The sequence below is a fragment of the Rhinolophus hipposideros genome, assembly GCF_964194185.1.
Source record: "Rhinolophus hipposideros genome assembly, chromosome: 15".
Taxonomy (NCBI): domain Eukaryota; kingdom Metazoa; phylum Chordata; class Mammalia; order Chiroptera; family Rhinolophidae; genus Rhinolophus; species Rhinolophus hipposideros.
In genome coordinates, this window is record NC_138061.1 from 26,573,792 (window position 1) to 26,601,170 (window position 27,379).

Sequence of the window (27,379 nt, forward strand, 5' to 3'; positions counted from 1 at the left end):
AGACTCTCATCAGCTTCAGCCAAGTCAAGTTGTCCTTTCAATCTTAGTTGTGGAGAGCACAGCTCAGCTCCAGATCCAGTTGCCGTTGTTAGTTGCAGGGGGCGCAGCCCCACATCCCTTAAGGGAGTCGAACCGGCAACCTTGTGGTTGAGAGCCTGCGCTCCAAACAACTGAGCCATCTGGGAGCTCAGCGGCAGCTCAATGACTTCATTCTAGTTGCAGAGTGTGCAGCTCGCTGGCCCATGTGGGAATGGAACCGGCAGCCCTGTTGCTCAGAGCCCACGTTCTAACCAACTGAGCCACTGTCCGCCATGCTTTCATCTTTTTGAGCCTCAGTTTCAACATGTAAAATGGGGACAATAGGGTGTATAGAGGACTAAGTAAGGTAACACATATGAAGGGCTTGAAACCGTGCTTGAAACCACAGTGCATGCTCGTGAAATGGGGGCTGTTAGGATTTTTGCCAGCCCCTGGCATAGTGCCCTGCACCCTAGGTGCCTAGTGGTGAAGGACCCCATAAAGCTATAATGCCTGCTTCTCTCTGCTCTTTGACCCAGGGCCATCGGTGCCAACCCCTTGTACTGTGACTGCCACCTCCGCTGGCTATCTGGCTGGGTGAAGACAGGCTACAAGGAACCGGGCATTGCCCGTTGTGCTGGGCCCCCAGACATGGAGGGCAAACTGCTCCTTACCACGCCTGCTAAGAAGTTTGAATGCCAAGGTGAGCCCAGGAGCACGAGAGAGGGGTGGCGGGTACTGGGTTGTGTCCCTTCCTTCCACTGCCACTGGCTCACAGGACCTGCACAACCCTGTCTGTGCCGTCCAGATACTCCTGCCTCCCTGTGGTGACTGGGGGGCGGGGGAGGTCAGGTGGCAGGAATGAGGCACCTGCGGCTTATTAGCATGACTGCCTTCTAGTCTTGACATAACAATGAACGAAAAAAGCCAGGCAGAAAATCTCAGGCTTTAATCCCTCCCTGGGGTTATGTAAGGAAAATAAAAATAGCAGCAGCGTTTCTGGAAGCTCCAAGCCTCTCATCAGTGCGAGCACTCAGGCCTCCCTTTGGTGGAATTGTGCTCAGCAATTAGCTTAAACCCCTGAGCCACTGGACCCAGCTGCCACTCTCCTGACATTTGCAGAAATACCGGGCCAGAGTGTGTGATTGGAGGCTTGTCTGGCTTTGCTCTGAAGGCACCTCACCCTGGGCATCTATAAATGCTTGTTCAGATTGACTGATTGACTGACAGCACAAGCCCCAGGAGCCCTGCTGAGCAGAGGGAGGTGGCTGCCCCAGGCCCAGCTTTGTGTGCTGGGGGACAACTGGGGGAGCTCACTGGAGGCCGTGGGGCATGGCCCCTGCCCTCTGCATGTTCATAGACCACCAACGGAAATGAAACTGACAGCCATAGGTTAATGAGGAGGCCCCAGGCCACCCTGTGTGCAGGATGCTGTCACCGGAGTAACAGTTCAAAGGGGCCCAATCTGTAGTTTGGCTGTCGGCTGTTGGGAGCCAGCCAATTTATGTTGAAACATTTCCTTGGGATTTATTTAATCAGGTGGGGTTGGTACTGGTGAGAAGTTTTTTTGTTTGTTTTTTTTTACTTTTTATTGAAATATAACACACATGACAGAAAAGTACGCAGATCGTAAGTGAATGGCTTGCTGAATTTTCACAAACTGAACGCACACAAGTAACGAGAAGCAGAATGCCACCTGTACTCAGGAAGTCCCCTCACACTTCATTCCAGTTATCACTGAAAAGTGTTTCTGTGTCTATTCATACTCATGCCCCTTCAGCAGAACCAATATTTCTCCACATCTAGAAGGAGTCTTAAGTGGAAAACTAAGTGACCTGGGCGCTCTTTCTGTTTATCCTTGTGAGGTCCTAATGCCCCTTGTAGGAGGTGCCCAGGGAGCCTGGCTGCTAGCTCCTTTTCCACCTCCAAGTTCAGGGAAAGGTGACAGGTGAGTCCTGGAGTGCCTGGAGAAGGTCCTTCTTGTAGCCAGAGAGGTGACAGGAAAGGGTCCGTCCCTGTTCAGCTTTGGAGAAAAACAACTTTAAGGCAAATGGACCTCCTACGTGTGGCCTCCTCGCAGAGCTGTGTCTCCTCTCTGCCAAGGTGAATACCCTTGTTATCCTGGTCAGTGGGTGACAGGACTGGGGGTAGTGGCCTCAGAAGGGTGTGAGGGGATTGAGAAAAGGTGAGCTGCCTTCAGTAATAGCGACTATGGTACCCTTACACTGAAGGCGCTGCCCTGACCACCGTGTAGGGGCTGCTGAGGCGCCCGGCGCCAGCCCATTAAGCAAGTTTTGTGGATTAGCAAATTTAATCCTATGGCCCTGCGAGGCGGAGGCTGTTCCCACGTTCTTTGATAGAGGAGGGTCCGGAGGCTGGAGAGAAGGACTAGGAAAGGAAAGTGAACGCAACGAGGAGGAAATACAGGGAGTGGCAAACATCCCCTTGGGGAAAGAGCTTCTGACCACCCATTTCTAAAGAGCTGGATGCTGGAGTTGGGGAGGTAAGGGGCTCTGTGCCCAGTCCCCTCCTCCCTGTACTAACCCCCTCCCCCTTGCCTCAGGTCTTCCCACCCTGGCTGTCCAGGCCAAGTGTGATCCCTGCTTGTCCAGCCCGTGCCAGAACCAGGGCACCTGTCATAATGACCCCCTTGAGGTATACAGGTGTGCCTGCCCCAGTGGCTATAAGGTGAGTGGAGACTGAAGGAGGAGGAGCGGGGCTGCTCAAGTGTGCGGAGGGCAGAGCTGGGTCTGTCTTGTTCCCCACTCTGCCCCCAGTGCCTTGAGAGCAGTGCCTGGTTCAGAGCAGGTGCTTGAGTGAATGTTTAATCAGTGACCCAACATATGAATGAATGAATAAATGAATGAATGAATGAATGAACAAGTAAGACTTGGGGCAGGCCAGCCAAGCTGCTGAGGGGCTGGCTGTCTCTGTTGGCTCATGCTACCGTGATTCTCCCTGGGATCCCCCTCACTGACTTCCTCCCTAGGGCCGAGACTGTGAGGTGTCCCTGGACAGCTGTTCCAGTAGCCCCTGTGGAAATGGCGGAAGCTGCCAGGCACAGGAAGGCAAGGAGGCCGACTTCACGTGAGTTGCCTGGAGGGGCCAGACCGGGTGGGCAGGGTGCTGATGGGGGCCTGCACCCTAGCCTCAGTGCCCTCCTCCTCCAAATGGATGGCCAGGCCCCCACCCCTTTGCTTTGGGAGGAGATGGAGATGGGCTCAGAGGGAGAAGACACTCACTAGAAGCCTCTCCACACTCACCCAGCCAAAGCCCCTGTTGCCCAGAGGCAATGAAAGCGCCCAGCGATGAGGGGCAGCATGAGGCTGGGCTTGGAGCTGAGCTGCCCACAGCAGCTCCAGGCCTCTTTCTGAGCTTCCCATGTACCAGGAAGGTCTTTTGATGGCACTGAGAATCCATGGCCAAGGGCATACACAGTGGCAGTGCCAAGGGGCAGCTTGAGTGCCATTTTAAACCCCTATAATCCCACTAACCTGAGCCTCTAATCCAAGTCAAACATCTGCTCGTTGTGCCAATGTTGCCTGAAGGCAGGGCCCTTTGCCAGCTCCTTCCTATCAAGTCACCCCCCAAGCTCCTAGACAGGGATGGGGAGGCCTGCCCAGAGGTGGCAGCAAGTCCTGGTCACACCCTCCAGGGCCTCACTCCCCACCCCTGTCATCTCATGGTCCCCCTGCTCCCCCAAGAGCAGCCAGTTTCCCACCACGCTGTGAAGGGCTGGCCCTCGAGACTCCTCTCTCAGATCCTCCCAGTGCTGACGTCATCATGCACATCCCCTCACTGACCCTGCTCCCCCAGGACACCTCTGGGAGCCCCCGAATTCCCAATTCCTAGTGCTCTCCTGGACCCAGAGCTTTTCTGAGGAATACTTGATATTTAGTTGAAAATAAATTGCCAGTCGAACAAACTGGCTCTTCAGAAAATGATGTTGTATCTGCTGGCAGAAAGGCCAAACCTGTCTTTGCAAAGCCAAACTACCAGATATAAAAAAAGAAAACACTAAATGGCTACCCCCCCATCCCTCCCGCCGCCCCTTTGTCTCCTTGGAAACGGTGTCTTTACAATAGGCTTTGTCTTCCTGTGGGCTTGGGCAGCAGCTCCGTCAAAGACCCCTCCTCAGTCTCTGGATTGGGGCGGTGGGGTGGCGGGGGATGGTGTCTATGGAGAGTGGCAGGCTGAGAGGACACCTCCCAAAACTCCCCCTGCTGGGCAGAGAGGGGGCGCAGCTCTGGGTAGCCCCCTTCCAATCTAGCAGCCCTACAGATTGGGGGCTGTCAGGTGGGCTCTCTAGGTAAAAGGGAGGTCCCTCCCTGAGTTACCCCTCAACCCTGAGGCTTACAAGGGCTTCCTCTATTTTCCCCAATCCACGGGGACTTTCTGAAATGCAAGCTAATCCCTCAGCCTGCTTAAAACCTCTCTGTTGCTGCACCCCCCCATCCCAGTCTTATTGGGGAAACATTAAATTCCAGGACATGCCACACAACAGTGGGCTTCAAACGTTTTTGCTCACATAGCCCCCCAAAACAGAAATTTAAAACTACACACCCACTTACACATTCTTAGAGTGACAGCTAAAATTTTTCATTGTAAGTTTAATTTTTTTTGCAAAAGACGTAATTTTGAGGGTATTGTAAGTATTATTAACATTTAAAAATAAAATTATCACTCTGTAAATCACTCTTTTATCATTCTCCAATGTACTCTGAATAGCGCAGCAGTTTGATACCATTTAAAAATTACAGAATCTCCTTTTACAGTTTAAACGTTTACCTCATTCTTTTTTTTCTTCTTGAACGAGTATTTCCATTTTCCTCCCCATGCCACTTCCCCATTTTGCCATCCAGTGCAATCTGTTTTTATGCTAGAGTCTTTTCTTGAGCACACTGCCATACTTCTCTGGAACCAACGTGGGTATGTATGTTTAAATTTAAAGTTTTTTCTTATTTTTGTGACCATAAGCCTCTGATTAAAAGTCTCTTTTACATTGGGTTACCATTACAATTATCAATAATATACAATTGATCAAAACAACATTACTGTATACAAAATTTGATTGATAATTAGTACACATAAAAGTAAAATTTTATTAGATGTATCTCTTAATGAGATAGATGGAGTTTTTTGTTTTTGTTTTTGTTTTGTGTGTGTGTGTGTTCTTTTCTTTTCTTTTTTAAATTAAATTATATAAACTTTATTATAATTTTTAAAGGCTGTAATGAATACACAAAACTCATCACTGCCTAAATATTTTACCACATTTTACTATCATTTATGCTCTTGAGCTTGTTTACACCTATTATACCTGTATGAGGGAAGCAGATACAATGGTTTTACTGTTGCACATCTCTTCCCAATTCTGTGTTCAGAGATGTCACGTTGGTAGACTCTGTGTGTTCTTTTCTTATCTTAGTTGGTTTATGTGTCCGTGGGTGAATCTTATAGAAGGAGAGAAGGCTCAGCAGCTAATCTATTCCATATTTATATGAATATATAATTATAAATGCTGAGAAAGTTGGTTCACATAAATAAACCCACAGGATTAGGAGTTTTATTATAGCCATGCCACTCGAGTCTTTGAAACCCTTCTGAGTTTAAATGCCAAAACCCCAGAGTGATCTGTCATCAAAAATTATTTTTAATGCTCTATCAGCTGACAATTCTGTGAGGTCTTCCTTCAATTATTTTTAACACAGGGAACAGGAAACCTCTGGACTTGCAAAAGCCATTTGTTCATTCACTTTTAAAACATGAATATTCCTAATTGTCCCTTTATTTGGGCCTGAAGATTTTAGGGCCCGGATATGTCCCACCTTGGACTTGGGCTGGGACAGGTGTGTACACCTTTCTGGAGCTCTGGGGCAGGTCAGTCTAGAGGAGTTCGTGTAGAACTTGAAGAGCTGGAAATTAATTTCTCAGGCCTCTTTGACCCACATATCCCTTGGAAAACCCCGCTGTCCCAGGGGGAAGGAATACCTGGTTTGAAGATGGCTGACCTCCAGGACGCTCCACAACGTGTTCTCGCTTACCTCCTAGCCCCGTTCCTACCCGATCCCCAACGTCTGTGCTCCCGAAGGCCTGAGCTATGGGGATGAGCACCCCTCCCAGAGGACAGACTTCAGGGTGTCCTCCAGGCTTTTGCACGCGCCTCCGTCCCCCCCTCCCCGCAGTCTTCCCTTTCCTTCCCGCTCTTCCCGGTGAGGGTCCTTGGCTAACTGAAGCCTGCCCTGAGCACTCCTCCCCAAGGAGGACCTAGGTGTTCTCTGCCCACTTGTGTACCCTTTCCAGCCTCAGGGCCGCGCCATCCTGATCCGAACCTCCTCTCTCCTGGCCACCTGTCCCCACATCGTCTCCCCCACCTGACTTGAGTGCCTTGAGTACAGGGCAGATCTTGTTCACCTCTAACGCCAGCACCTAGCACGGGCCTGGTCCAGAACAGGGACCAAACCTCTGGGACGATGATGCTGACTGGTCGCCACAGGCCACCAGTGTCTCAGGAAGCCTGCCACCCTGGCCGTGGGCCCACCCCCTTGTCCCTCTTCCCCTGCTTCCACAGGTGCTCCTGTCCCACTGGCTTTGAAGGACCTACCTGTTGGGTGAACACAGACGACTGTGTGGACCATGCCTGTGCCAATGGGGGCACCTGTGTGGATGGTGTGGGCAACTACACCTGCCAGTGCCCCCTGCAGTATGCAGGTACGTGGGATTCGCGTGTCTGGGGCGGTGAGCACTGGCGCACACGCCCTGAGCCCAATTCCCGTGGGCAGGAGGGCTGGGGCCCCGCGTCAGTGTCTACAGGAGGTTTCTCCTGGGCCGGCCGGCTGGCAGAGCACGGTGGGGGCAGCTTCTCTTCTGTCTCTCCCTCATTGTTTTACCCAGGAAGGGCCTGTGAGCAGCTGGTGGACTTCTGTTCTCCAGATTTGAACCCGTGTCAGCACGAGGCCCAGTGTGTGGGTACCCCGGATGGGCCCAGGTCAGTGTTGCCCGTTTCCAGGGCCAGGGAAGGGCACAGGCTGCCAAGTCACCTCCCCTCCACCGCCTCCCCTTCCATAGCTTATTTCACCTGTCAAGTGGGTTTGGTCTCAGCTGTACAGGGTTCCTGTGAGTCAGTGTGGGGGGTGGATATGAGGACAGTTTTGCGGTCAGACAGACCTGGGGTCACAGTATGACCCTGAATGGATGGCTTGACCACTCTGAACCTCAGTTTTCTCATCTGCAAACTGGACACGCCGACAGCTTCCTCCTGGGGTGGTTGTAAGGATCGGATGAACCAATGCATAGAAAGCACTTAGTTCCGTGTCTGACATCTGATAAACGCTCCATAAATAGCTATTATCATTTCAGATTTACAATTTCTCATCCCCAGTTACAAAATCCCCCAAATTCTGAAAACCAAAAGCCAGTTTGATAGCATTATTGGGTCTGCCGTGAACGTGTTTGGTAATAAAAGCTAACCTGCAGAGATATGGGGTTATTTACAGTTACTATTCATCCACGTGTATGAAAAAATGGAATTTTGCTGTGGAAATGTGAACATGTTTGATTTAGGGGCTGCTTCAGATACCCCTGGCCTGTTACATAACATACATTTATAGGCACTATATTACCTTTCCAAAATCCAAAAAACTCTGAGTTCGGAAAACTATCTGGTCCTAGGAAGTTTGGATAAGATGTTCTTGACTATTGTCACCATTGTTGCTACTGGCACATATGGAAGTACTTTGTCACCTGAAGACTGTGATATGAAGGTCATGGGCTTTTAAGAGTTTACTCCCATCTGCCGTTTTGCAAACATAGTGTCATTTCTGGGATCCCCGTTCCACGGGGGATCAGGGCAGGGCTCCTTGCGGTCGGTGGCTGAGGGACCCAACCCCAGCCGCTGAGGCCAGGTGGGAGGTGGGGTCCCCAGGGAACCCTTGGTCCAGCAGGAGCCACTTGAGGCCCATGGGCCCCAGGAGAGTCGGGGATTATGGAGGCCCAGATTCGAGATCGAGGTACCACATGGGAGCCTCCATCCAAGTGGTGGACAGAAGGGGCCCTCCTGGGTGAGCTGCTGGGTGGGGCTGGCAGATCAAATGGCATGCCTACTCCTCAGCGAGGCTGGACCTCAGAAAGGGGAGTAAAGCAGGGCTGCACAATGTCCCTGCACGCACTGGGCGTAGGGTGCATGTTCTCTCCACTTCCTGTCTCGGAAAGATGGAATTAACAGATACTCAGCTGTGCCCGGTACGGTACCTGGAACCCAGCAAGTGTTCAGCACATTCAATGCATGAATGAATGAATGCATGAATGAATGAATGAATGAATGAATGAATGAATGAATGAAATGAAGGAGCGGCTTAGCTACTAAAACATTTTTCAGACTGTGGCTCAAGATCCAATAGTGTCTTTGTGATCAGTTGGGTGGGTGAAGATTACATAAAATATCAGAGGACATCATTGCCATTTTATATAGTACGATGACATGAAACTGGATTTAGGTGTGTGTGTGCGCGTGTGTGTGTGTGTGTGCATGCGCACTGGATAAAAAGGGATTTCTTACAGCTTGAAAAACACTGGTAATGAGTAAAACTCCCAGGCAGGAGCACCCACCTGCCAGGTTGTGAAGTTCGCAATTTGCAGTTTGCAATATGGAAGGGTTTCCTGCAAGGGTTTCTGAGTGATGGCTGGGGTGTTTGCTGGAGGCTTCCCGGAGGCGGTGAGGTCTTGGCCTGGCTGGACCAAGGCAGGGAGAGTGGAGAGGGGAATTCAGAATCAACAGGTGTGAAAGCAGGGAAGGCCAGTGGGATGGGGGTTGCGCCAGTGGAGACAGGTCTGACTATAAGGTGGGCCTGATGTGGGAGGAGCAGGACCACGAGCATCTTGCAAGGCTGTGACCCAAAAGGGGGTGGAGGACTGTGCCCTTTATTTGATGTGGTTGGTTGAAATGGATTTTCACGGAAGCAGTGAAGTACAATATGAGCTGAGAAGATGGGGGCTCACAGAGAGGCAAGCATGAGCCCTGCTGGGGCCAGGAGGCTGGGCTGGTGGAGCTGAGAAGGCTGGGGAAGAGGAATGAATGCGCCCCATGACGCTGGGCTGTGAGAGCAGCTGGGTGGGTCAAGAAGGGGCTGAAGTTTGGCCCTGGACGTGCTGGTGGTGGTGAGACTGGCTCCTCCCTGACAAATTCCCATATCCTCCTGCCACTGCGTGTCCACTCTCCCAGCCCAGAGCCCACTCAAGCCCACACAAACTCTCTTTTTGTCCTAGAAAAGGGTCCCAGGATGGGCTAGGCGCATTTTTATGTTCAAGGCTCTCTTTGACCTCCTGGGGTCCCCATCGACCCACAGGACCTTGCGAGTCTGTCGCACACACAGCCCCTGGGCCCCAGGGCCCCTGGCTGATCACCCACCACCCTCTGCCCATCCCAGGTGTGAGTGTGCACCAGGTTATACAGGTGACAACTGCAGTGAGAAGCAGGATGACTGCAGAGATCACCGCTGCCAGAATGGGGCCCGGTGCGTGGATGAAGTCAACAGCTATTCCTGCCTCTGTGCTGAGGGCTACAGGTGAGCCTCCCGGATGCACCTTGAGGGACTGACTCCTCCTAGTTGTCAGCCCCTGGGTTGGCAGGAGCCCCCAGGCATAACTAGCGGGAAGAAGTAAGAGTTATAGCCTGGGAGTTTTGTCTTGGGGGTTGAACTATGGCTAAGCCAGCCACAGCTGTGTGGCTTTGGGAAAGTTTCTTAACCACTCAGAGCATAGGCAGAGGGTCCATTACCTGTTTGGTGGAGGGAGTAGAAGGTGGGTACAGATTTGTAAGTAGTTCCCCATTTCTTACCTGCCCTGGAACTTCTGAAGACACATCCTGCCATAAAAGTCATTTATTTGCCTTTGTATCCGGCCTCTTTTGGGAGGTTGGGAGGGGAAGGCACCTGCCCTCCTTCTGGCCACCCACCTCCCATGCTTTGCTTGGGTCTTTTTTTTTCTTCATTTTTTACAGTTTTATTGATATGTAATTTATAGACCATACAAGTTCCCCAGTTAAAGGGTACGATTTAATGGCTTTTATTATATTTCCAGACTTGTACATCGATTACTGCAATTTTAGAACATTTTCATTACTACAGAAAGAAAGTACACACTTCTTATCCCAAACCCCCTCCATCCCAGCCCTAGGCAACCACTCATCTACTAATATCTGTATCTATAGATTTGCTTATTCTGGATACATCATACAAATGGAAGCATACACTCTGTGGTCCTCTGTGACTGGCTTTCACTTAGCCTCATGTTTTCAAGGTTCATCCATGTGATTCATGTATCAGAATGTCATTGCTTTTTCTGGCTGAACAATAATCTGTGTATGGATGTGCCACATTTGTTTATCCATTCATCCGATGACGGGTTGTTGCCACTTTTTGGCTCATGTGAATGCCGATGCCGCAGGCTGTCACAGCATGTATCAGAACTACCTGTTGGTTGTACTGTCCCCTCTTTCATTTCTTTACTTTAGTAATTTGAGTCCTTTCTCTTTTGCTTGTATCTTAAGTCTCAGGCTTTTTTTTCGTTTGTTTGTTTTCCTATAAAATGGGACATGAGCAGTGAGTGATTCTTCAATTTTAATGTGCACACGAGTCACCTGGTACTTTGTTAAAAAACAGATTCTGACAAGTGCCCAAGTGACATCGCTGGTGCTGGTCCAGGGACCACACTTGTTTCTAACCTTGTCTCTCAGTATCCTTCTGGCTCTTAGTTCTCTGGGGAAAAGTATTTGTTAGGAGCACCTTCTGTCACCTTAAGGATCCAGTTTCCCAAGATGTTTTTCTCCAGGACCTGGGGGGAGGAAGATGATGCCCCTTCACCTGCCCTGTCTGACCTGTGTCCTTTCCCTCCCAGTGGGCAGCTCTGTGAGACCCCTGCCCGCCCGCCTGCCCCTAGGAGCCCTTGTGAGGGGACCGAGTGCCAGAATGGGGCCAACTGTGTGGACCAGGGCAGCCGGCCTGTGTGCCAGTGCCTCCCGGGCTTCGGTGGCCCCGAGTGTGAGAAGTTGCTCAGTGTCAACTTCGTGGACCGGGACACTTACCTGCAGTTCACTGACCTGCAGAACTGGCCAAGGGCCAACATCACGCTGCAGGTGCGTGCCTAGGGCGCTGGGCACAGAGGGGAGTCAGACCAGGGGGACCTTGGTCTCAGGTCAGAACGTCAACACGCATCCTTGCCCAGGACAATGGGGAGGCCCCTGTGTTTGTCAAAACTCTCTGGATGTGCATGTCAGCATCTCAGCTTGAACTAGTTAAAACACAATTGGAAAGGTTATTGGGTCACAAAACAAATCGCAGAGAAGGGTGGTCTCGTGGGTGACTGGATCCAGAAAACCAAATTCCCAGGGTCCTCTCTCACCATCTCTTGTCTCATCCACTCCTCAGCTTCTTCCTCCAATGCGGAGACAGGCTTTCTCCGCATGGCTGGAGCAGGGACAGGGTTACCCTGGGCTTATATCTTTAACTAAAAGTCTTTGCGGTCCCTTATGAGATGTTCTGAATTCCATCTCAGAACATCAGGTTGAGGAAGAACAAAGCAAGCCCCACTTCAATAGCATTGATGAATAGTACAGAGGATTTGCTAAATATTTCTTGGGGAGGAAGAAGAGAGTAGATTATGTTGCATGGCACATGATAAAATATTTAAAACACCTCTTTAGTCATCTCTCTCTTTTCCCCAAATTCCATTCCCTACCCCAAATGCCACATTGTTCTCTTTTCTTTTGCCCTCTTCTCCTTTTTCTCAGAACCCTTCAGCTTCTCAAACATTCTCACTCTACTCTTCTCCCAATCATTACCTCTCCCAAATCCTGTCCATTTACATGGTCCACATAGCAAGACCACAGCTAGCCTAACTGCTCCCCCCCAAAAAATTCACCCAAGCCTTACCCAGCCATTGCCTCAGGGATATCCTTAGAGAGGCTCAGTTTTTCCCACTGTCCCTATCATTGGCTCTTTCTTGCCAGCCCTAGTTAGACAACAATTAACAATCTCAGGGATGACCTCTGATTGGCCTGCCTTCAGTCACATGCCCATCCCTGGACCAACTACCGAGTCCAAGGAGATGGGCTGCTGTGATTGGCCCAGCCTGGGCCATATGCCAGCTCTCAGAGAAGAGGGGCAAGATCTTTATCAGAAGAAAGAGAGGAAGAGGAATTGGCAGGAAAAAAAGATCATAGCTCCAACAGCATCATAGAGGGATCTCCCGCCCAAAGCACAACTCCGGCTGCCTGTGCGGCCCCAGCAATGGGCCCTACCTCCTGAGTGGCTCCTTCTAGGTTTTGGTGGCACTGGCTGTTAGACAGCCTTCCTGATCTTGTCCTCTCTGTAGGTCCTACTCTGGCTCCAAGGCAGCTCGCTGAGGATAACTTTCCTCTTAGGGCAGGTGGTCCGAAGGGCTCTTACCTGCTCCTACTGGGACGTAGTTTCCAGGCCTCAGCTAGTCCACCTGCCCTCTCTCTGCTGCCCAGCCCTGGCCACACTATCAATGGAATTTGAATGGGGGCAGGGAGGGGATGAAGAGAAACAGCTTTTGTCAGGGCCCCTGGGGGGCATGTAACCTGGGCAGGCAGTAGAGGACAGTTCTGCACACAGCATCTCTTCGTTGTGAGTTCCCCGTCTGCTCCACCTACCAGCCTGTGCTGCCGCATTGGACGGGGTGGGAGAGAAAACCCCATTGCCCATTAGGTCTCCACGGCAGAGGACAATGGGATCCTGCTGTACAACGGGGACAATGACCACATCGCAGTGGAGCTGTACCAGGGCCATGTGCGTGTCAGCTACGATCCGGGCAGTTACCCCAGCTCTGCCATCTACAGGTAGGGCTTCCTCATGCCCACCTGCCACTCTCAGGGGTCTCCTGGGCCAAGAGCAGGTCATTCCTGGGACTGCCAGAACCTGGGCTGCCCCAGTGGGAAGGGCGTTTGAACCAGTGAGTGCAGCCCAGTTTGGGTCTGAGGCTCTCTGAGGCCTGGGCAGTGGTCCCATCCTTCCCATCCCACCACCACCTCACAGGGGGCTCCTGAGGGGGAGGGGGAGGCTGATTAAGTTGGAAACCCCTGCCCCAAACTTCTCAGCTTTCTCCAGCGTGTCCCGAGAAGGAGAGCAGGAGGGACTAGGCCGTAGACCACCAAGTCCCCATAGACTCCTCCCTAAGAGATGTGGTCCCTTGGGAATCAGCTGCTGGACCAGTGACCTTTCAGGGGATGGTAGGGATGGGCCAAACTGAAGCCCATTCCTTGTGTGGGACACCCATCTTCTTCCAGTGCTGAGACGATCAATGACGGGCAGTTCCACACTGTTGAGCTGGTCACCTTTGACCAGATGGTGAATCTTTCCATCGATGGCGGCAGTCCCATGACCATGGACAACTTCGGCAAACACTACACACTAAACAGCGAGGCCCCCCTCTATGTGGGAGGTGAGGACTGCCCTGCCCCCGGCCTCTCCATCAGGTGATGGTGATAGCCATTCCAGGTGGGGCATCTGTTGCTCTCTGGCCGAGGCTTGCCAGGATAGCTGGTGCTCAGGGCACTGGAGTGTGTGGGGTAGTCCAGGAGGTGGGGGCGGTTCCTAGTGAGTGGCCAAGATGCTGGTGGATTGTTCTCCCCTCCCTGGAGCCAGGCTGTTGTCCGCCCAGCCCAGACCAGACTAATCAGGGAGGATGAGTACCTGGGGTGGGCTTGAGGCCTGGCCTGAAGGGGTGGGTATGGGGTGGGGCTGGGAGTTTCCCAGCTGTCTTCTGCCCTGTGGGCATCTTTCCTTTTGTCTTTAGGCCAGAAGGGGCTTCTCATTTGTTCAGCGTCCATTCCCACTCTTGGGCCCGCTGCATGAGGCCCAGTCACGGAGTCCCTGCCTCAGCTGGGGACTGCACAGCTGGCCTTATAGGCTTTGCAGCTAAATAGCCTTGTCTACCACCTGTGCACATTTCGAGGTCTGGATGAGGCAGGTTCCCAGATACAGCGGGGCTGTCTCAGTGCTGTGGAGGGCGTTGCCTAGACGTAGGGCAGGTGTGAGGGATGGCGAACCTGGGTTCTAACCCCAGCTCTGCTGTTTACTAGTTATGCAGTTTGGGGCAAGTCACTGAACATCCAATGGGGTTTGGCAACTCCTACCTCAGAGGGTTGCTGTGAAGTGGTGACCACAAACGTGGGTGACAAAGTAACATACACTTGAGTTCTAGGCCCCAGTCCTTTGCTGCTTCTGGAGTCTCCAGGAGGTAAAAGCTGGTGTCTCAGAGGGAAGGAAGGAGACCTGGGGGAGGGCAGCTAGACGCAGGCACCCAGAGCCTCACTTATCAGCTGGCTGCTGCCAGTCCTGGCGCCCTGGGCTCTGATCACAGAGGAAACAGCTTTTGCATTTCTTCTGGGAAAGAAGTCTGGGCTCTCTAAGGTGGTGGTGGACCTTGGCTCGGGTTGCAGAGACAGAAGGACAGAGGCTGAGGGCAAGAGGGAACTCTGTGGAGACGCCCAGCGGACCTCAGAGGTGGGTGCCTGGCTCAGCCCAGCTCTGCCCCCCTCCCTGCTGCCCCAGGGATGCCAGTGGATGTGAACTCGGCCGCCTTCCGCCTGTGGCAGATCCTCAACGGCACCAGCTTCCACGGTTGTATACGAAACCTGTACATCAACAATGAACTGCAAGACTTCACTAAGACGAGGATGAAGCCAGGCGTGGTGCCAGGCTGCGAGCCCTGCCGGAAGCTCTACTGCCTGCATGGCATCTGCCAGCCCAACGCCACCCCGGGGCCCGTGTGCCATTGTGAGGCCGGCTGGGGGGGCCTACACTGCGACCAGCCAGCGGACGGCCCCTGCCATGGCCACAAGTGAGCCTGGGCTGGGCTCAAGGAGCCCTCACCCTCTACCCACCTGCAGGTTCCCTTCCTTTCCTTGCAAGTTCCTCTTCCCTGTGGTAAAGAGACACTGTACTTTTAAAACCCCAAATCGGAATATGCGGCCTAACACAGGGTTATTGTTTTTTTTCCTGGCTTTCAGTTTTTATTAAGAGGAAAGGTCCTTAGGGAAAAAAAGACTCACATTTTGCTCCCAGTGTTTCAATCGTGGGAATAGGATATCCCATGATACCATGGCTGGGGGTGTTGGGGACCCTTGAGTGGGCCTTGGATTGGCTCTGGCCTATCCTCATAGTGCTTTTTCTCTGTCTCCTCCAGGTGTGTCCACGGGAAATGCGTGCCCCTCGATGCTCTTTCCTACAGCTGCCAGTGCCAGGATGGGTACTCGGGGGCCCTGTGCAACCAGGCCGGGGTACCTGCAGACCCGTGTGTGGGCCTGCAGTGCCTGCATGGCCACTGCCAGGCCTTGGCCACCAAGGGGGCCCACTGTGTGTGTGATCCTGGCTTTTCGGGCGAGCTATGTGAGCAAGGTCAGGGAATGCCCTCCTGACATGCCCTCTCCAGGGTCCCTCCCCACAATTGGTTTTAGCAACTTGTTTATTTCTTCCTCCCAACCTCAGCAACCCCTCTGTGCCCCTGTCCTGCTCCTGAACCTTAGGCTGCTATCTGGCTTTATTGCCCCCCACGCTCTGGGCTCTGAGTCCCACCCCCAGATAGGGCCCCGCTTTATCCCTGGCCTACCTTTTCCTGCAGCCCCCTATGGTGGTAAGTGCCCCTGTTGGCTGGGGTCTCTCCTTATAGAAGAGATCATCTGGGTAACAGCTCCTGCTCAAACCTCTGCATGTTGGCCCCATCACCTCGGGACCAGGGAGCAGCAGAAAGTCTAAAGGTTGGGGACTCCTTCCCAGGCCCTCCCTTGTCCAAATAACCAAGATGCTTCTGCTAGAATGGAGATTGCTGAAGGGGGCAGGGGACGCCTTGAGAAATCCAGAACTCAGGCACCTTAGGTCTCCTAGGCCACACCCTCCCAGCACCAATTCCTCCAACATTATTGCCTCCCAGCCTCCAGCCTCTTCCTGTACTCCTCTAGCAATGGGGAGCCCACCTTGCCCTGAAGGGCGCTGGCAGCTAGAAAGTTCTACCTTCCCACTGACTGCACTGTTGGCCCAGGAGGAAGCGTGTGCATGTGCATGCTGGGCAGGGAGGATGGGACAAAGTGGGGTCTGGGACCCCGTCCAAGTATGCTGCCCTCCTCCTCTCCCCTCTCTGCCCCTGCCCTCTCCCTGCTCCTCCTCCTTCTGCCTCCCTGGGGCAGCCGGCCCATTGGGTGTGCCCTGAGGCTTTCTCTTGGTGTCTGTCCCATCCAGAGTCCGAGTGCCGGGGGGACCCTATCCGGGACTTTCACCAGGTCCAGAGGGGCTATGCCATCTGCCAGACCACGCGACCACTGTCGTGGGTGGAGTGCCGGGGCTCGTGCCCGGGCCAGGGCTGCTGCCAGGGCCTGCGGCTGAAGCGGAGGAAGCTCGCCTTTGAGTGCAGCGACGGGACCTCCTTTGCGGAGGAGGTGGAGAAACCCACCAAGTGCGGCTGTGCCCTCTGCGCGTAGCGCCCGGCGCCGGCGGGAGGGGGGAGGGCCAGTGGGGGTACAGCCACGGGGAGACCTGCGCTGGGGTCCAGCCATCACCAGGTGGCTCCTGGGCGCTGGACCCTCTCCGGTGGGCCGGGCCGACCTCCCAGGAGCTGGGCAGCCTTTCTTGAGCCAACCGCTGGCAGCTGGGGGCTGAGCAGGTGGGCGAGGCCTGGCTGCAGACCGCCCTCTCCGGAAGTGCCTTGCACAAATAGGCGCTTAATAAATATTTGTTGAATGAATGTGTGCGTGAGGTCAGGCCACGAAGTGCAACATGGTGACACACTCCCTCCTTGCCTGCTACCTGGGTCTGAAGAGGGGACTGGCCCCTTCCCAAACCAGCCTTTCCCTCGTCTGAGGCCCTTGCTGGCACCAGAGCCCCTTCCCCCTGCAGACAACCTTGAAGGACTCACAGCCTGCCCAGGGGCAGCGGCCTGGCTCTCAGCTCCAGCTGCACAGCGTCTTCAGGCAGTAGGCCAGGCTGCAGAGGGGAAGGACTCCCTCCTGCTGGCCAGGAAGGGACTGACCCTTGCCCCTGGGCCAATTGGCTGTGCAGCCACTGCTCCCTCAGGAACAATGCAGGGGATGGAGGTGGGTCTTAGGACCAGACCTCTGAATCCTAAAGTTATGGGATGATCATTGTAGCTTCAAGGAAAGGGATCATGTAGAGGAAATGGTCACTGGGACTGCTTGGGGTGGGGGAATCCCACCAAAGATGTCACGGGCGTTCTTGGTTCTAGGTGAACATCATTACTTCCAGACACTAGCCAATGAATGGGCATTGGTCCTGGGTTTCCCCAGCCACCAGTGGCTGGCAAGCCATTGGCAAAGGGACAGGGTGTAGGGAGCTTGGGCTAGGCTTCAGGGAGGGATCCCTTCTGGAGGAAATGCGGTTCAGATCCCCTCACACTACAGATTGGTAGAGAGCAGTGGTCCAGGTATCAGGAAACCTGCTGGCTCTGTCACTCTGGGCAAACTTCTCCTTGTGGGCCTTGGCGTCTTCCCCAGTAGGGAGGTGGGATGGCTGAAGCAATGGAGACCCTCCCACTGTGGCTCCAGGAGGGAGGCTGCAGGAGTGACAAGATCCGTTTTCATTCATCACAAGTGCTTATGTGCCTGACTGGGGCTGGGTACTGTGGGTGTTCTGCTCTCCTGGACAGATGCCAACTAATCACAGCACATCACAGGAGGAGCCACCGGGATGCCCGGGAAGAGTGCAGTCAAGTGGGGCTCCAACCACAGACACTGCCCGGGCTGGAGCTGCTGACCCGAGGTGTTTGCAAGAAGGACTCAGTGTTTGAGAAGTCACTGAATACATGACCATGGGGCTATACAGGCTTCTCTTCCATGCAGAATCAAACAGTAGAAAGATTATCTTTGAGCCTAAATAGCGAGCTGGTTCTAAAACAGGTCACATTCTCTTGTCCCAGATGTCTTCCCGAGTGTGCCCCCGGGGATCCTGATAGGGGGGTGAGCACACCCTTTTCTTGCTCCTTCCATCTGCAGACAGAAGGCAGCGTGTGTGGGGGGGTGGGGTTGGGTGGCATTGTGCTTGTGTTCTCAGCCACTGTGGCAGCGAGGGGACCCTTGGACACTGAGTAGTCGAGGGCTTGAGCCTCCTGTGACTCGGACCCTGGCATGTTCCACTACACCGGGACTCAGGCCAGTGAGTTTGAGTCCTGGGCCCCTGTAATGGGATGAGGACGCTGCCCTGCCCAATTAGGGAGGTGCTCTCATGGCTGGATTCCCCTCACCAGGGACTGGGCTCTATTTTCTTGTAACTATGAGCAAGGCCACAGTGCCCCTCCCTCATGGAGAGCAGCCTGGGCTCTTACCTGTAGTTTCTGGGCCACCGAGGGACCCTGGAGAACAGCTAGCACCAGGCTGGACAGACAGGAAAGCTCAAGTGTAGCCTGTTTGTCCATTCCATGGAAGAGAGGTGTTCTGGGACCCACCAACCCTGAGAAATGTACCTTCCCCCTAGCCACTCCCATTCCCACTGCCCTGAAGCAGCAGCTCCCTGGGCATGAGGGGCCCTGACTGGCAGGGGCCTCTTCACAGGAAGTGGGAAGGGCACCTGCAGACAGGTGATGGCAGCCACGAATCCTGCAGCCCCACAGCCATGGGGTGGGGAGGGTAGGCAGAGGATGGCGTGTCTACAGGGAGCACCCTGAGAACTTGCCACTGGCCCCACTTGCCCCTCCACAACGCCCCGTGTCTCAACCCAGCTCCATACCCACCCTTGGTGGAGCCGGAAAATTGAGAGCCACAAGGGTGTGAGGGCATCAAGGGGCCGAGAGAGCCATGTGCCCCAGAACCAACTTTCCCTCAACTTAGCCACCAACCTGTAAGTTGCTAAGGACCTGGATCACCACTCACCTTGCCTGCTCACACTGGGGCCCGTGGAGTCCCAAAAGGCTACCATGAAATCATCTCTCTGTCATCTCCACACCTTGCCACCCCTTTGGTGAAGACCTTCAGTTCACTTTGACGTTGCCATTGGCTGTTTCCATTAAACATGCACTGAGAGACACAAGCAGGCGAGTCCTGAGGTGGCTGCTGCTCCGGCAGCACTGTGGGTGACAGGGCCTGGGCTCCCTGTGAAGATGTCAGGAGATGGAAAAGGCCGGACTTTGTCTCCTCTTTGCCTGCTGTTAGCCTAACCATGAAAGTATCTCTTTATACAGAATACTTAACAGATTCTAATATATATTTGTATTTCATTTTGTTATAGTATTTTTATATGTTAAAGTCAACATCCAGCGTCTTGTTTGATTTTCAGATGCTCTGTGGTTGTGATATTCTGTTTGGGGGTTTCTGTAGCCTTGTTTGGGTCACTCTTTAGAGAGACTGGTTTAGAACAGGCCCGTGAGGGAGCCACACTTGCCCTTTGCCTAGAATGTTGTTTTAGAACATGTTGGATATTGTCTGTTGTCTTCCGTATGAACATGACATTGATTCATTCAGGTTCTGCCTTGTTGGTCTCTTTTTCTGCACTGATGGTGAGCCAGGGCTGCTGACATGCACGCTTTCTGGTTCGAGGGTTTCTGGGCTGCCCACACACCAGCCACAACTGTTGGCTCCCAGAAGCAGCACATGTAGGACGTCTGCCCGTGGAACTCTCTGGTCTTCCTTAAGTGGCAAAGGCGGTCCGTTCCTCCTGTAGAAGGAAGGGGGGCCCTGGGGGACAGCTGGGTTATCGCTCCCTGGAAATGTCAGTGAGGGCAGAGCCTGGCACTGCACAGCACACGGACATCCGGGAGCCTGCACATCCTCATTTCCTGTCAAGTGTCTGCTGTTCCACTCGCCTTTTGTAAGTTTGTACAGAGCCACACCCATGTGTAACCAAGCTCTGAAGGTCCAGAGCATCAGGGCAACAGATTAGAAAGCAGTGTGGCTTCTCAGCCTGCCCTGTAAGGCTAGCCTGTCTGTCGCCTGGACAGTGAGAGCCACTGTCGCCTGGACAGTGCTTCTCAGGGACCAGTGGAGAAGGCAGGCAAACAGACTTCTGGGGGGTTCTGCTACGATTTCAGACGTACAAAGTTGCACACAGGAGTTCCGCAGGATGAGCAGTTAAGGGAGCCCAGGCCATGGCAGTCAGGCTGGCAAGGCCCCTGACACTAGGGGACCCAGCTGGCCTTCCTCTGATGCCAGGCCCACAGACTGACTTCCCACTAGAAGACGGGGTGGAGGTGACAGTGGCCTTCACTTACATGGTCACCTTGCAAGTGGGCAGGCATAGTAACTGCAGTGCTTTTAAAGCAATTAGGGGTTTTGGAGGAAATATAGTGAATGAGGTACATGAGAGAAAATGGGTTAAAACAGGGTTGTAAACTCAAGTGTCTGGAGTGAGTGGCCAGTAGGTTGCCTAAGTAAGAGGGCACACACCCTTCTGGCCCATCCTTTGTACTGCTACTTCCGACAAAGCAGAAGGTACAGAGACCTAGTTCCTTACTGTAAAACAAAGAGGGGGGGACAAACGGCAACTGACAGGGACATTTTCTAATCTACTGAGCTACTGAGCTCCAGCTGATTCTTACCATGCATGAATTTAGTCAGATCTTCATTATCTTTTTTTTAAGAGCCAGAAATCAATCTTTATGCAAACATCAGTTTTTAAAATATCTTTTAAAAGCACAAACAAGGGGTTAAAAATAAAACACATCTGGGGCCGGCCCGGTGGCTCAGGCGGTTGGAGCTCCGTGCTCCTGACCCCGAGGTCTGCTGGTTCGATTCCCACATGGGCCAGTGGGCTCTCAACCACAAGGTTGTCGGTCGGCTCCCGCAGGGGATGGTGGACTGTGCCCCCTGCAACTAGCAACGGCAACTGGACCTGGAGCTGGGCTGCGCCCTCCGCAACTAAGACTGAAAGGACAACTTGACTTGGGGAAAAAAAGCCGTGGGACTCCCCAATGGAGTCCTGTTCCCCTTCCCCAATAAAATCTTATAAAACACACACACAAAAAATAAAATAAAGATGGTACACTTTAAAAAAAAAAAAATAATAAATAAATAAATAAATAAAACACATCTGTAAGCCACAGGTTTGCAACCTCTGAATGAAAAGTAAAAAGTGCCAAATTTCATTAACAGTTAAAAGGAAATCTCCAGCCAAGGTCAGAGGCGGCGCAGGGCTTGGTTGAGGCTACGAATTGAATGCTGGGCTTTGATGCATTCGGTCCCCTCTCCAAGTGACTACACAAACACACTTTAATATCAAAGAAGTTTAATACGCTGCAATAAAATAAGCGCCTAGAAAAAGCTCATGGAATAGATGTCAATGTTAGAGAAATCCCTCCCACATCCTCTAGCTCCATACCCCCATCCCTCAAAACCAAACAAGGAAATCTGAAACAACAAAGGAAATCCTTCAAGCTTGGATTTCAGCGAGGCCCCTTTACCAATAACAAGAACACAGTTTCCTACATGGCCTAATAGGAAAGGAAAACACAGAAGCACAAAAAAGTCCACAAGATTTCAATAGGTAAGAGACTTGGTACATATTCAAAGTTAAAATAACTCCAACTTTTATAGCTGTACATATTGTTTTAAAGCAACTTAATATATTTTTAAAATTTTATATATACACTCTCAAAGGTTCTTCAGGTGAGGTATGTAAACATTGTCTAATGAAAAATTTTCAATGTTTCAAACCAACAAATTCACAGCATACATTACATTTTCATCCATTAACAACACAGTATTTCCCTACACTCACTAACATAGCGGAAATCCAGGCCCAAGAGATACATGCTGTTCATCTGATAACCATTTGCAGAATTTCTCCTTTCGCTGCTTTTGGAAAGACCACCTTCGCACAGGTCAAGGGCACACACTTGGTGCCAGGAAGGGGCTGGGCCCTCCAGAGACTCTCTCCTTGGGCACCTGGATCACGGGCTAAGACTCACAAGACGGCAAAAAGGAGCACACCTGAACAACTACGAGATTGACCTTGGCTATGACACACTGGGAGGAGCCAGAAGGGCCTTTACAGGAACGGTAGAGATTCATCTTAGAGCTCCCTGGATCCACAGCCAGATCAGCAGCCCCTGCCCTAAACTCATTCTGAAGGGTCGTGGCCTAAAAATAAAAACCCAACATGGCACCTGAGCTTCAGTTAAATTGCATGGGCCTCCTAGGACCCCTGGGTGCCCCAAAGGCATTAACTCTGGCCTAAAGGAGGACCCTGGGCTGTGCTTTTCATACAGGTGGGGGTTGAATTTCTTAATATCATAATGCATCTGGGAAAATAATGCCATGAGTTCACACAGACAACCAATGCCTGCACACAGGCACTGGCCAATGACCTTGGAGGAGCTCGATTTTGAAAACTACTTGTTCCCTGAGGGTAAACAGCAGGCTTCTATCAAGTGAGGCTAATAAAGGGATTATTATTACAAGGTAATAAGACTTGGGGCGCCTCAGGCCAGAATTCTATTTTACCCCCACATAATTCACAATGTCCCCTCCCCACCCTCCCACAAGAAGTAGTCACCTTCCCAATGATACAACATAGGTCAGTTTCTTTCCTTTTGCTTGCTTTCAGGCTCAGCAATGGAAAGTTTCACCCTAATGCACCCACTTCAATCTAAAAAAACACTAGTGAAAATCTCCAAACACCATCATAAATACAAAAGAGAAGACATATTCCAAAAGCCTAAAAAACTACATTATTCTATTCATGGTTATTTGGGTGTGGGGTATTTTTCGTAAAGTTTAGGACGGGCACAAGGAAAGGCTGCTCAACCGCTTAGAAACCTGCTGAACTGGACACGCTGGGCAACCTGGAGTGACCGCACTCTGCACTGACCTAAATGTTTTGGCCCCAGACACGAAGAGGGCTTCAGAGATTTCAAACCCAGGTACAGAGGAGGATTCCAGGAAAGGGGCTAGCTTTTAAAGGTAGGTCAGATATAGTCAAAGGACTTCAAATTGGTCATTTACATTTCTAACGTAAAACGTTCTTACATTTACTCTTGAGTCAAATGAGCTTTGCCTCAACTAGATTCTGGAAGCCTTACAAATTCATGGAAAATTGGTAATTTTTTTCAATCTCTAGGCCCAATTCTTGATGTGTCTGGAGCTGGCAGAGTTCACGTCCATTGCTAGAGCTGTATGACTGGAAAGAGCGTGCAGACAAACAGAAGCAAAAATTCAAGTACAGCAACCTCTCTGGCAAAGGCAAGAGGTCTTAGCAAGAGCTGTTCTACCCCCACCCTATCCTCTGAGACAAGGACCCACGCGGAGCCCGGAATAAATGTTATTACCTAGGATCTTATTGCTTATGGGCAACACATCAGAAAGAACACCTGGAAATCTGCTCTGCAGATCTGGGGACTGACCACTGACCAGTTTATCATACACACGCATATATACTATATATATATATAATATATAACATAACCAGATGAGATGAGGGGGCAATTAAAGCTTGGATTTGATGTACCATTACAGATCAAATGCCCCAAACAGCTCTCAACCTGCTGGTTTTTGTTCTTTCTCCATGTGTGTTATGAAAGGAAGTCCACTGCTCAAAATATAATCTTCTACAATACTACAATGCCAACCAACATCACTCAAACATGAATCTGTATACAGCACATATAATAAATATTTTTAAAAAACTATTTACAACATTACTTCTTGTGAACACTTAATGTGAGCAAAATTTCTTTCTTTCTGCAAAGGTTAAAAAAGTTTTGACTGTCTAGTTCAGTGCTAAATTCCCTGGCACCTGATTACCCATTCACATTTCATCTTAAAATCAGATTTGCTTACAAATAGTATCTTAGAAAAAAAACATTCTCCAGCATTACTGTTCAAGTGTCCTCATTTCTGTAGAAAAGACAAAGGGAAGCCGTAAGTAAATATGCGGGTATGATGCAAATGGATGACAAAAACCCCGTGTGTCTGGTCCCAAGCTCCCTGTAGCCCTCAGGCTAGCCAACCCGGCAGAAGGAGACACAGGACTCAGGCAGGGGTGCCCATGAATGAGGCACAGAGGAGAGGAACACGATCGATCGGAAAGCATAGGGGTGCTCTGAATTGCAGACCAGGACTCCTGAGAAGCTGCACACATCTTAGAACAGATGGTCTTGTCCTGTAACCACCGGTTACAGGTAGGGCTGGCTCACATCTGCACAGATGCTGCGGAGATGGGGAGGAGCAGGAGGAGGAGGAGGAGGAGGAGCGGAGTGAGATGCTCATGAGAACTGTCAAGGTGTGGAAGGAAACGTGCTTTCATGTATCTCCCATGCTTAACGCGAGTGGGAATAGGTGTCTTTTACAAACACGAGAAAGACTACAAAATACAACTTAATGCTTTCTTGAGGCAACCAGTGGTTTCTCTGTATCTCAAAAGTACGGGTTTGGATTTCCTTGGGGTTACAGCTAAGGCTCTGTTCCCTGCACAGGCTGCTGAAGCGCACAGGTGAATGTACCAACTGTGTATGTGAAAAGTGGGCTGCTTGAGGCAAGCCCTGATGCCATGCCTGGCATAGCCCTACCGATGGTGGGAGACCCATTTTGTTCTGGGCTGGGGTGACAGTGAGGGGATGGGCCTAGGTTCCCAATCCACGTTCTATATGCCCCAGAACAGTGAGGGTTTCAAGGCCCCACCCTTCTGCCTTCACTGTGTTGTTTGGGGATTCAAGGGCTGAGCACGGTAGCTGGGAAGGATGGGTGATAGAACACTTTTTTGGAAAGCCCTTTTGACAGTTAATTTGTTAAAATAAATACTTTCTATAGAAGCATTTAAACAGAAAAATACCACTATTTACAGTGAAATAAATTCCCCAGTGGTGTGAATAAATATGTATTATATATACGTATTTGAAACTGTAGTCTCTAACAGTCTCCTAGAACTATTAAGAATGCAGAAACCACTGGTGAAACTAATAACCTTAAGCTATCGTGGCTCTAAAACTAATCCTTACCTGTGGTATATACAAAATTATGCAGATGTTAAGTATAGCATTTTTTCCCACAAATTAGCTCCCAAATACTATAGCTTCAGCTACGAGAGGTGTAGATTACAGAAAACAATGGAGGGTGGAAAAGTTGATAAATTGAATAGCTTTTGGACCCAATGTCTAAATATTAGAAGGAAAATGTTTGTAATACGACATATATGTTTAGTGAAGCACTTAGGAGGCGGGAGACTTCCCAGAAAAGATGCCTCCTGGAAGGTGCTGGCGGCATAAGCAGAAGAGTGAAGAGGCCAACATGGGGAGGTGGCTTAATGAGGTGAGTTAAGCCTGGCCGGGTGGGGCTTCACTGGCCATCCAGAGAGCTCTGAACTTCAGTCTAAAGCTGCTGGTGTTCCAACAAGGTGCCATGGACATGCTGGTATTTTTAAGAGCTGAGAATGGGTGGTCTAGATTTGAGGTTCCAATAGGCGAAGACCAGCCATTTAGGTCCACTGACCAAAGCTTGGGGAGTGATAAATTTGCAAATACACTATATCTGAGAAAGAAAAGAGGGGTTCCAGGGGGTAAAGCAAACTTGCTGTGTCTGGCCCGGAGGCACTATTCTAGGCTTCTAAGTTCATTAGTAATTTTGTTTGTGTTGAGCACGGCCATAGAGGAATGTTTCTCCAAGAGTCAAGTTCACTCTGATTCATAAACATGCCAAAGACTGTAGTACTTTCAGTGTAAAGGACTTTGTACTTCGACTTTTAACTACTTAGTAGATAAGATTTCATGACCATGATTCAATGAATATTCGATCAACACAGGAGGGGATATTTGCTTGTTTTAATGCACAGGCATTACTCAGGGATAACATGCAACAGCAGCTGTGTGCTGAGATGCACACACAAAATACCCTAAAATCGAAAAGGAAAGAAATGTTGCAATGCTGGATGTGAAAAATGTTTGTGCCCAACTGTCCATACAATTTAATCTTGAATGACACATTGCAAGGGTCAATTAATGTATTCTGTAAAGGGCCAGATAGTAAATATTTTATATCTAGGCTGTGTAGGCCACATATCTCTGTTACTTTTTAACATAACCCTTTGAAAAAATGGTAAAATGCATTCCTTCAACCTCTGGCATATTATGAAAACCATGAGCACCTGGGGTTTTTTGGGGGGAGAGGCAGGCTATACTTTCATGTGGTTTGCCTACCAAGGACCTCACATTAAATGGAATGGTCCCAGGTAGGTGAGAAAGCCTGTGTCACTGTGCTCACCAGGTGACCATAACTGCACAATGGCCCCTTTGACGGACGGAGCAAAGATGGCTCCTGAGCATCAGCTCTGAGAAGAGGAAGCTCAGACAGAGGGGAGGTAATGGAAGGAACTGACCAGCATTGGCTCAATTCCAAGGGCAAAAGCACGAGCAGGGATATCCTCCACCAAGTGCCCTGAAACCCCTCCCGCCCATTCCCGCACAGCACGACAAAGCCCTGAGCTGGGGCCAGCATCACAGAGCTCCGCGGTTCAGCCTGAGTACAATTTATTTTAAAGAGGTTAGACCTTCAAGTCTTCCAATCCACCCACTGTAGAACAGAATAGTTTGTTTTGGGGTTTTAAGGGATGAATTATATTGAAGGCTGCCTCCAAGGCTTCCCATAATTCTGCATGCTTTAAATACAGTAATTTTTTTTTTCTTTTCCCCCTGAAGACAGTTTGGGAGCAAGAGCAAAGCAGAGCATACCGCTGGGATGTGACGATGGCTTTGCTGATACCATATACATACAGCGGGTCTCAGTATTGTAGTGGGTAGCAAGCCGTAAGATGATAAAAATGTACAGCTAAGAATGCAAAATGGTAACAGTCTAGTTGTTTCAAAACAATGGAAAGTCACATTTGGGGGCCACTAACAAAAGCTTTTCACCAACATGACATTCAACTTTGAAAATTCAATTTTGAAAAACAGCATAGAAACTCGTCCTTAATTTTTTTGGGGGAGGAGAAGACTTAACACTTTGAAGTTGACTGGATTTGATCTAAAGATGTAAACCATAATTTCTCAGTCAGACTCAGACTACAATAGGTTTCAGTTTCTATTATTCTTTTCTAAAGCACTTCAAGCCTCTATTTTGTGTTGGCTTGCCTTTAATAAAATTATTTTGAAAGTAGTATGGGACTGAGAAAATAACAGTGCCAAAAGAGTTTTATTTTCGTAGGAGCTGGCCAAAAATATTACATCATAAACAATGCTTAGGGTTTGCGATGGGACTTTGTTTCCCCTCTGTGAAGCCTTTTGCCATATCTAAAAGTGAGGTTCAGAAAACTGAACATCCAAACCAAAGTAGTCTCAACTAATTTTGAAAGAAACAAAATCTTGGCTTAGTTTAGAAATAAACAAGAAGTGAAGCTGGAGTCAGGTCTATGATGAAAAC

The 27,379-nt window shown here is 50.7% G+C and overlaps 1 protein-coding gene across 2 annotated transcripts in view; it reads left to right on the forward strand.

The window, feature by feature from the left end:
- Positions 1 to 16,771, forward strand: part of SLIT1 (slit guidance ligand 1) — a 153,822-nt gene extending 137,051 nt beyond the window's left edge. The window contains exons 26-37 of one of the 2 annotated variants that reach the window (XR_013995035.1): positions 558 to 721; positions 2,582 to 2,706; positions 3,008 to 3,105; positions 6,590 to 6,729; positions 6,913 to 7,006; positions 9,444 to 9,581; positions 10,912 to 11,149; positions 12,744 to 12,874; positions 13,322 to 13,476; positions 14,589 to 14,877; positions 15,223 to 15,793; positions 16,272 to 16,771. Coding sequence is in view for 1 of the 2 variants with exons in the window: in XM_081075161.1 (XP_080931287.1) it covers positions 558 to 721; positions 2,582 to 2,706; positions 3,008 to 3,105; positions 6,590 to 6,729; positions 6,913 to 7,006; positions 9,444 to 9,581; positions 10,912 to 11,149; positions 12,744 to 12,874; positions 13,322 to 13,476; positions 14,589 to 14,877; positions 15,223 to 15,434; positions 16,272 to 16,510 (2,023 nt within the window). In the remaining variant the exon portion in view is untranslated. The remainder of the gene's footprint in view (positions 1 to 557; positions 722 to 2,581; positions 2,707 to 3,007; positions 3,106 to 6,589; positions 6,730 to 6,912; positions 7,007 to 9,443; positions 9,582 to 10,911; positions 11,150 to 12,743; positions 12,875 to 13,321; positions 13,477 to 14,588; positions 14,878 to 15,222; positions 15,794 to 16,271) is intronic. The other variant, XM_081075161.1, reaches the window with a different exon arrangement.
- Positions 16,772 to 27,379: the final 10,608 nt, after the last annotated feature.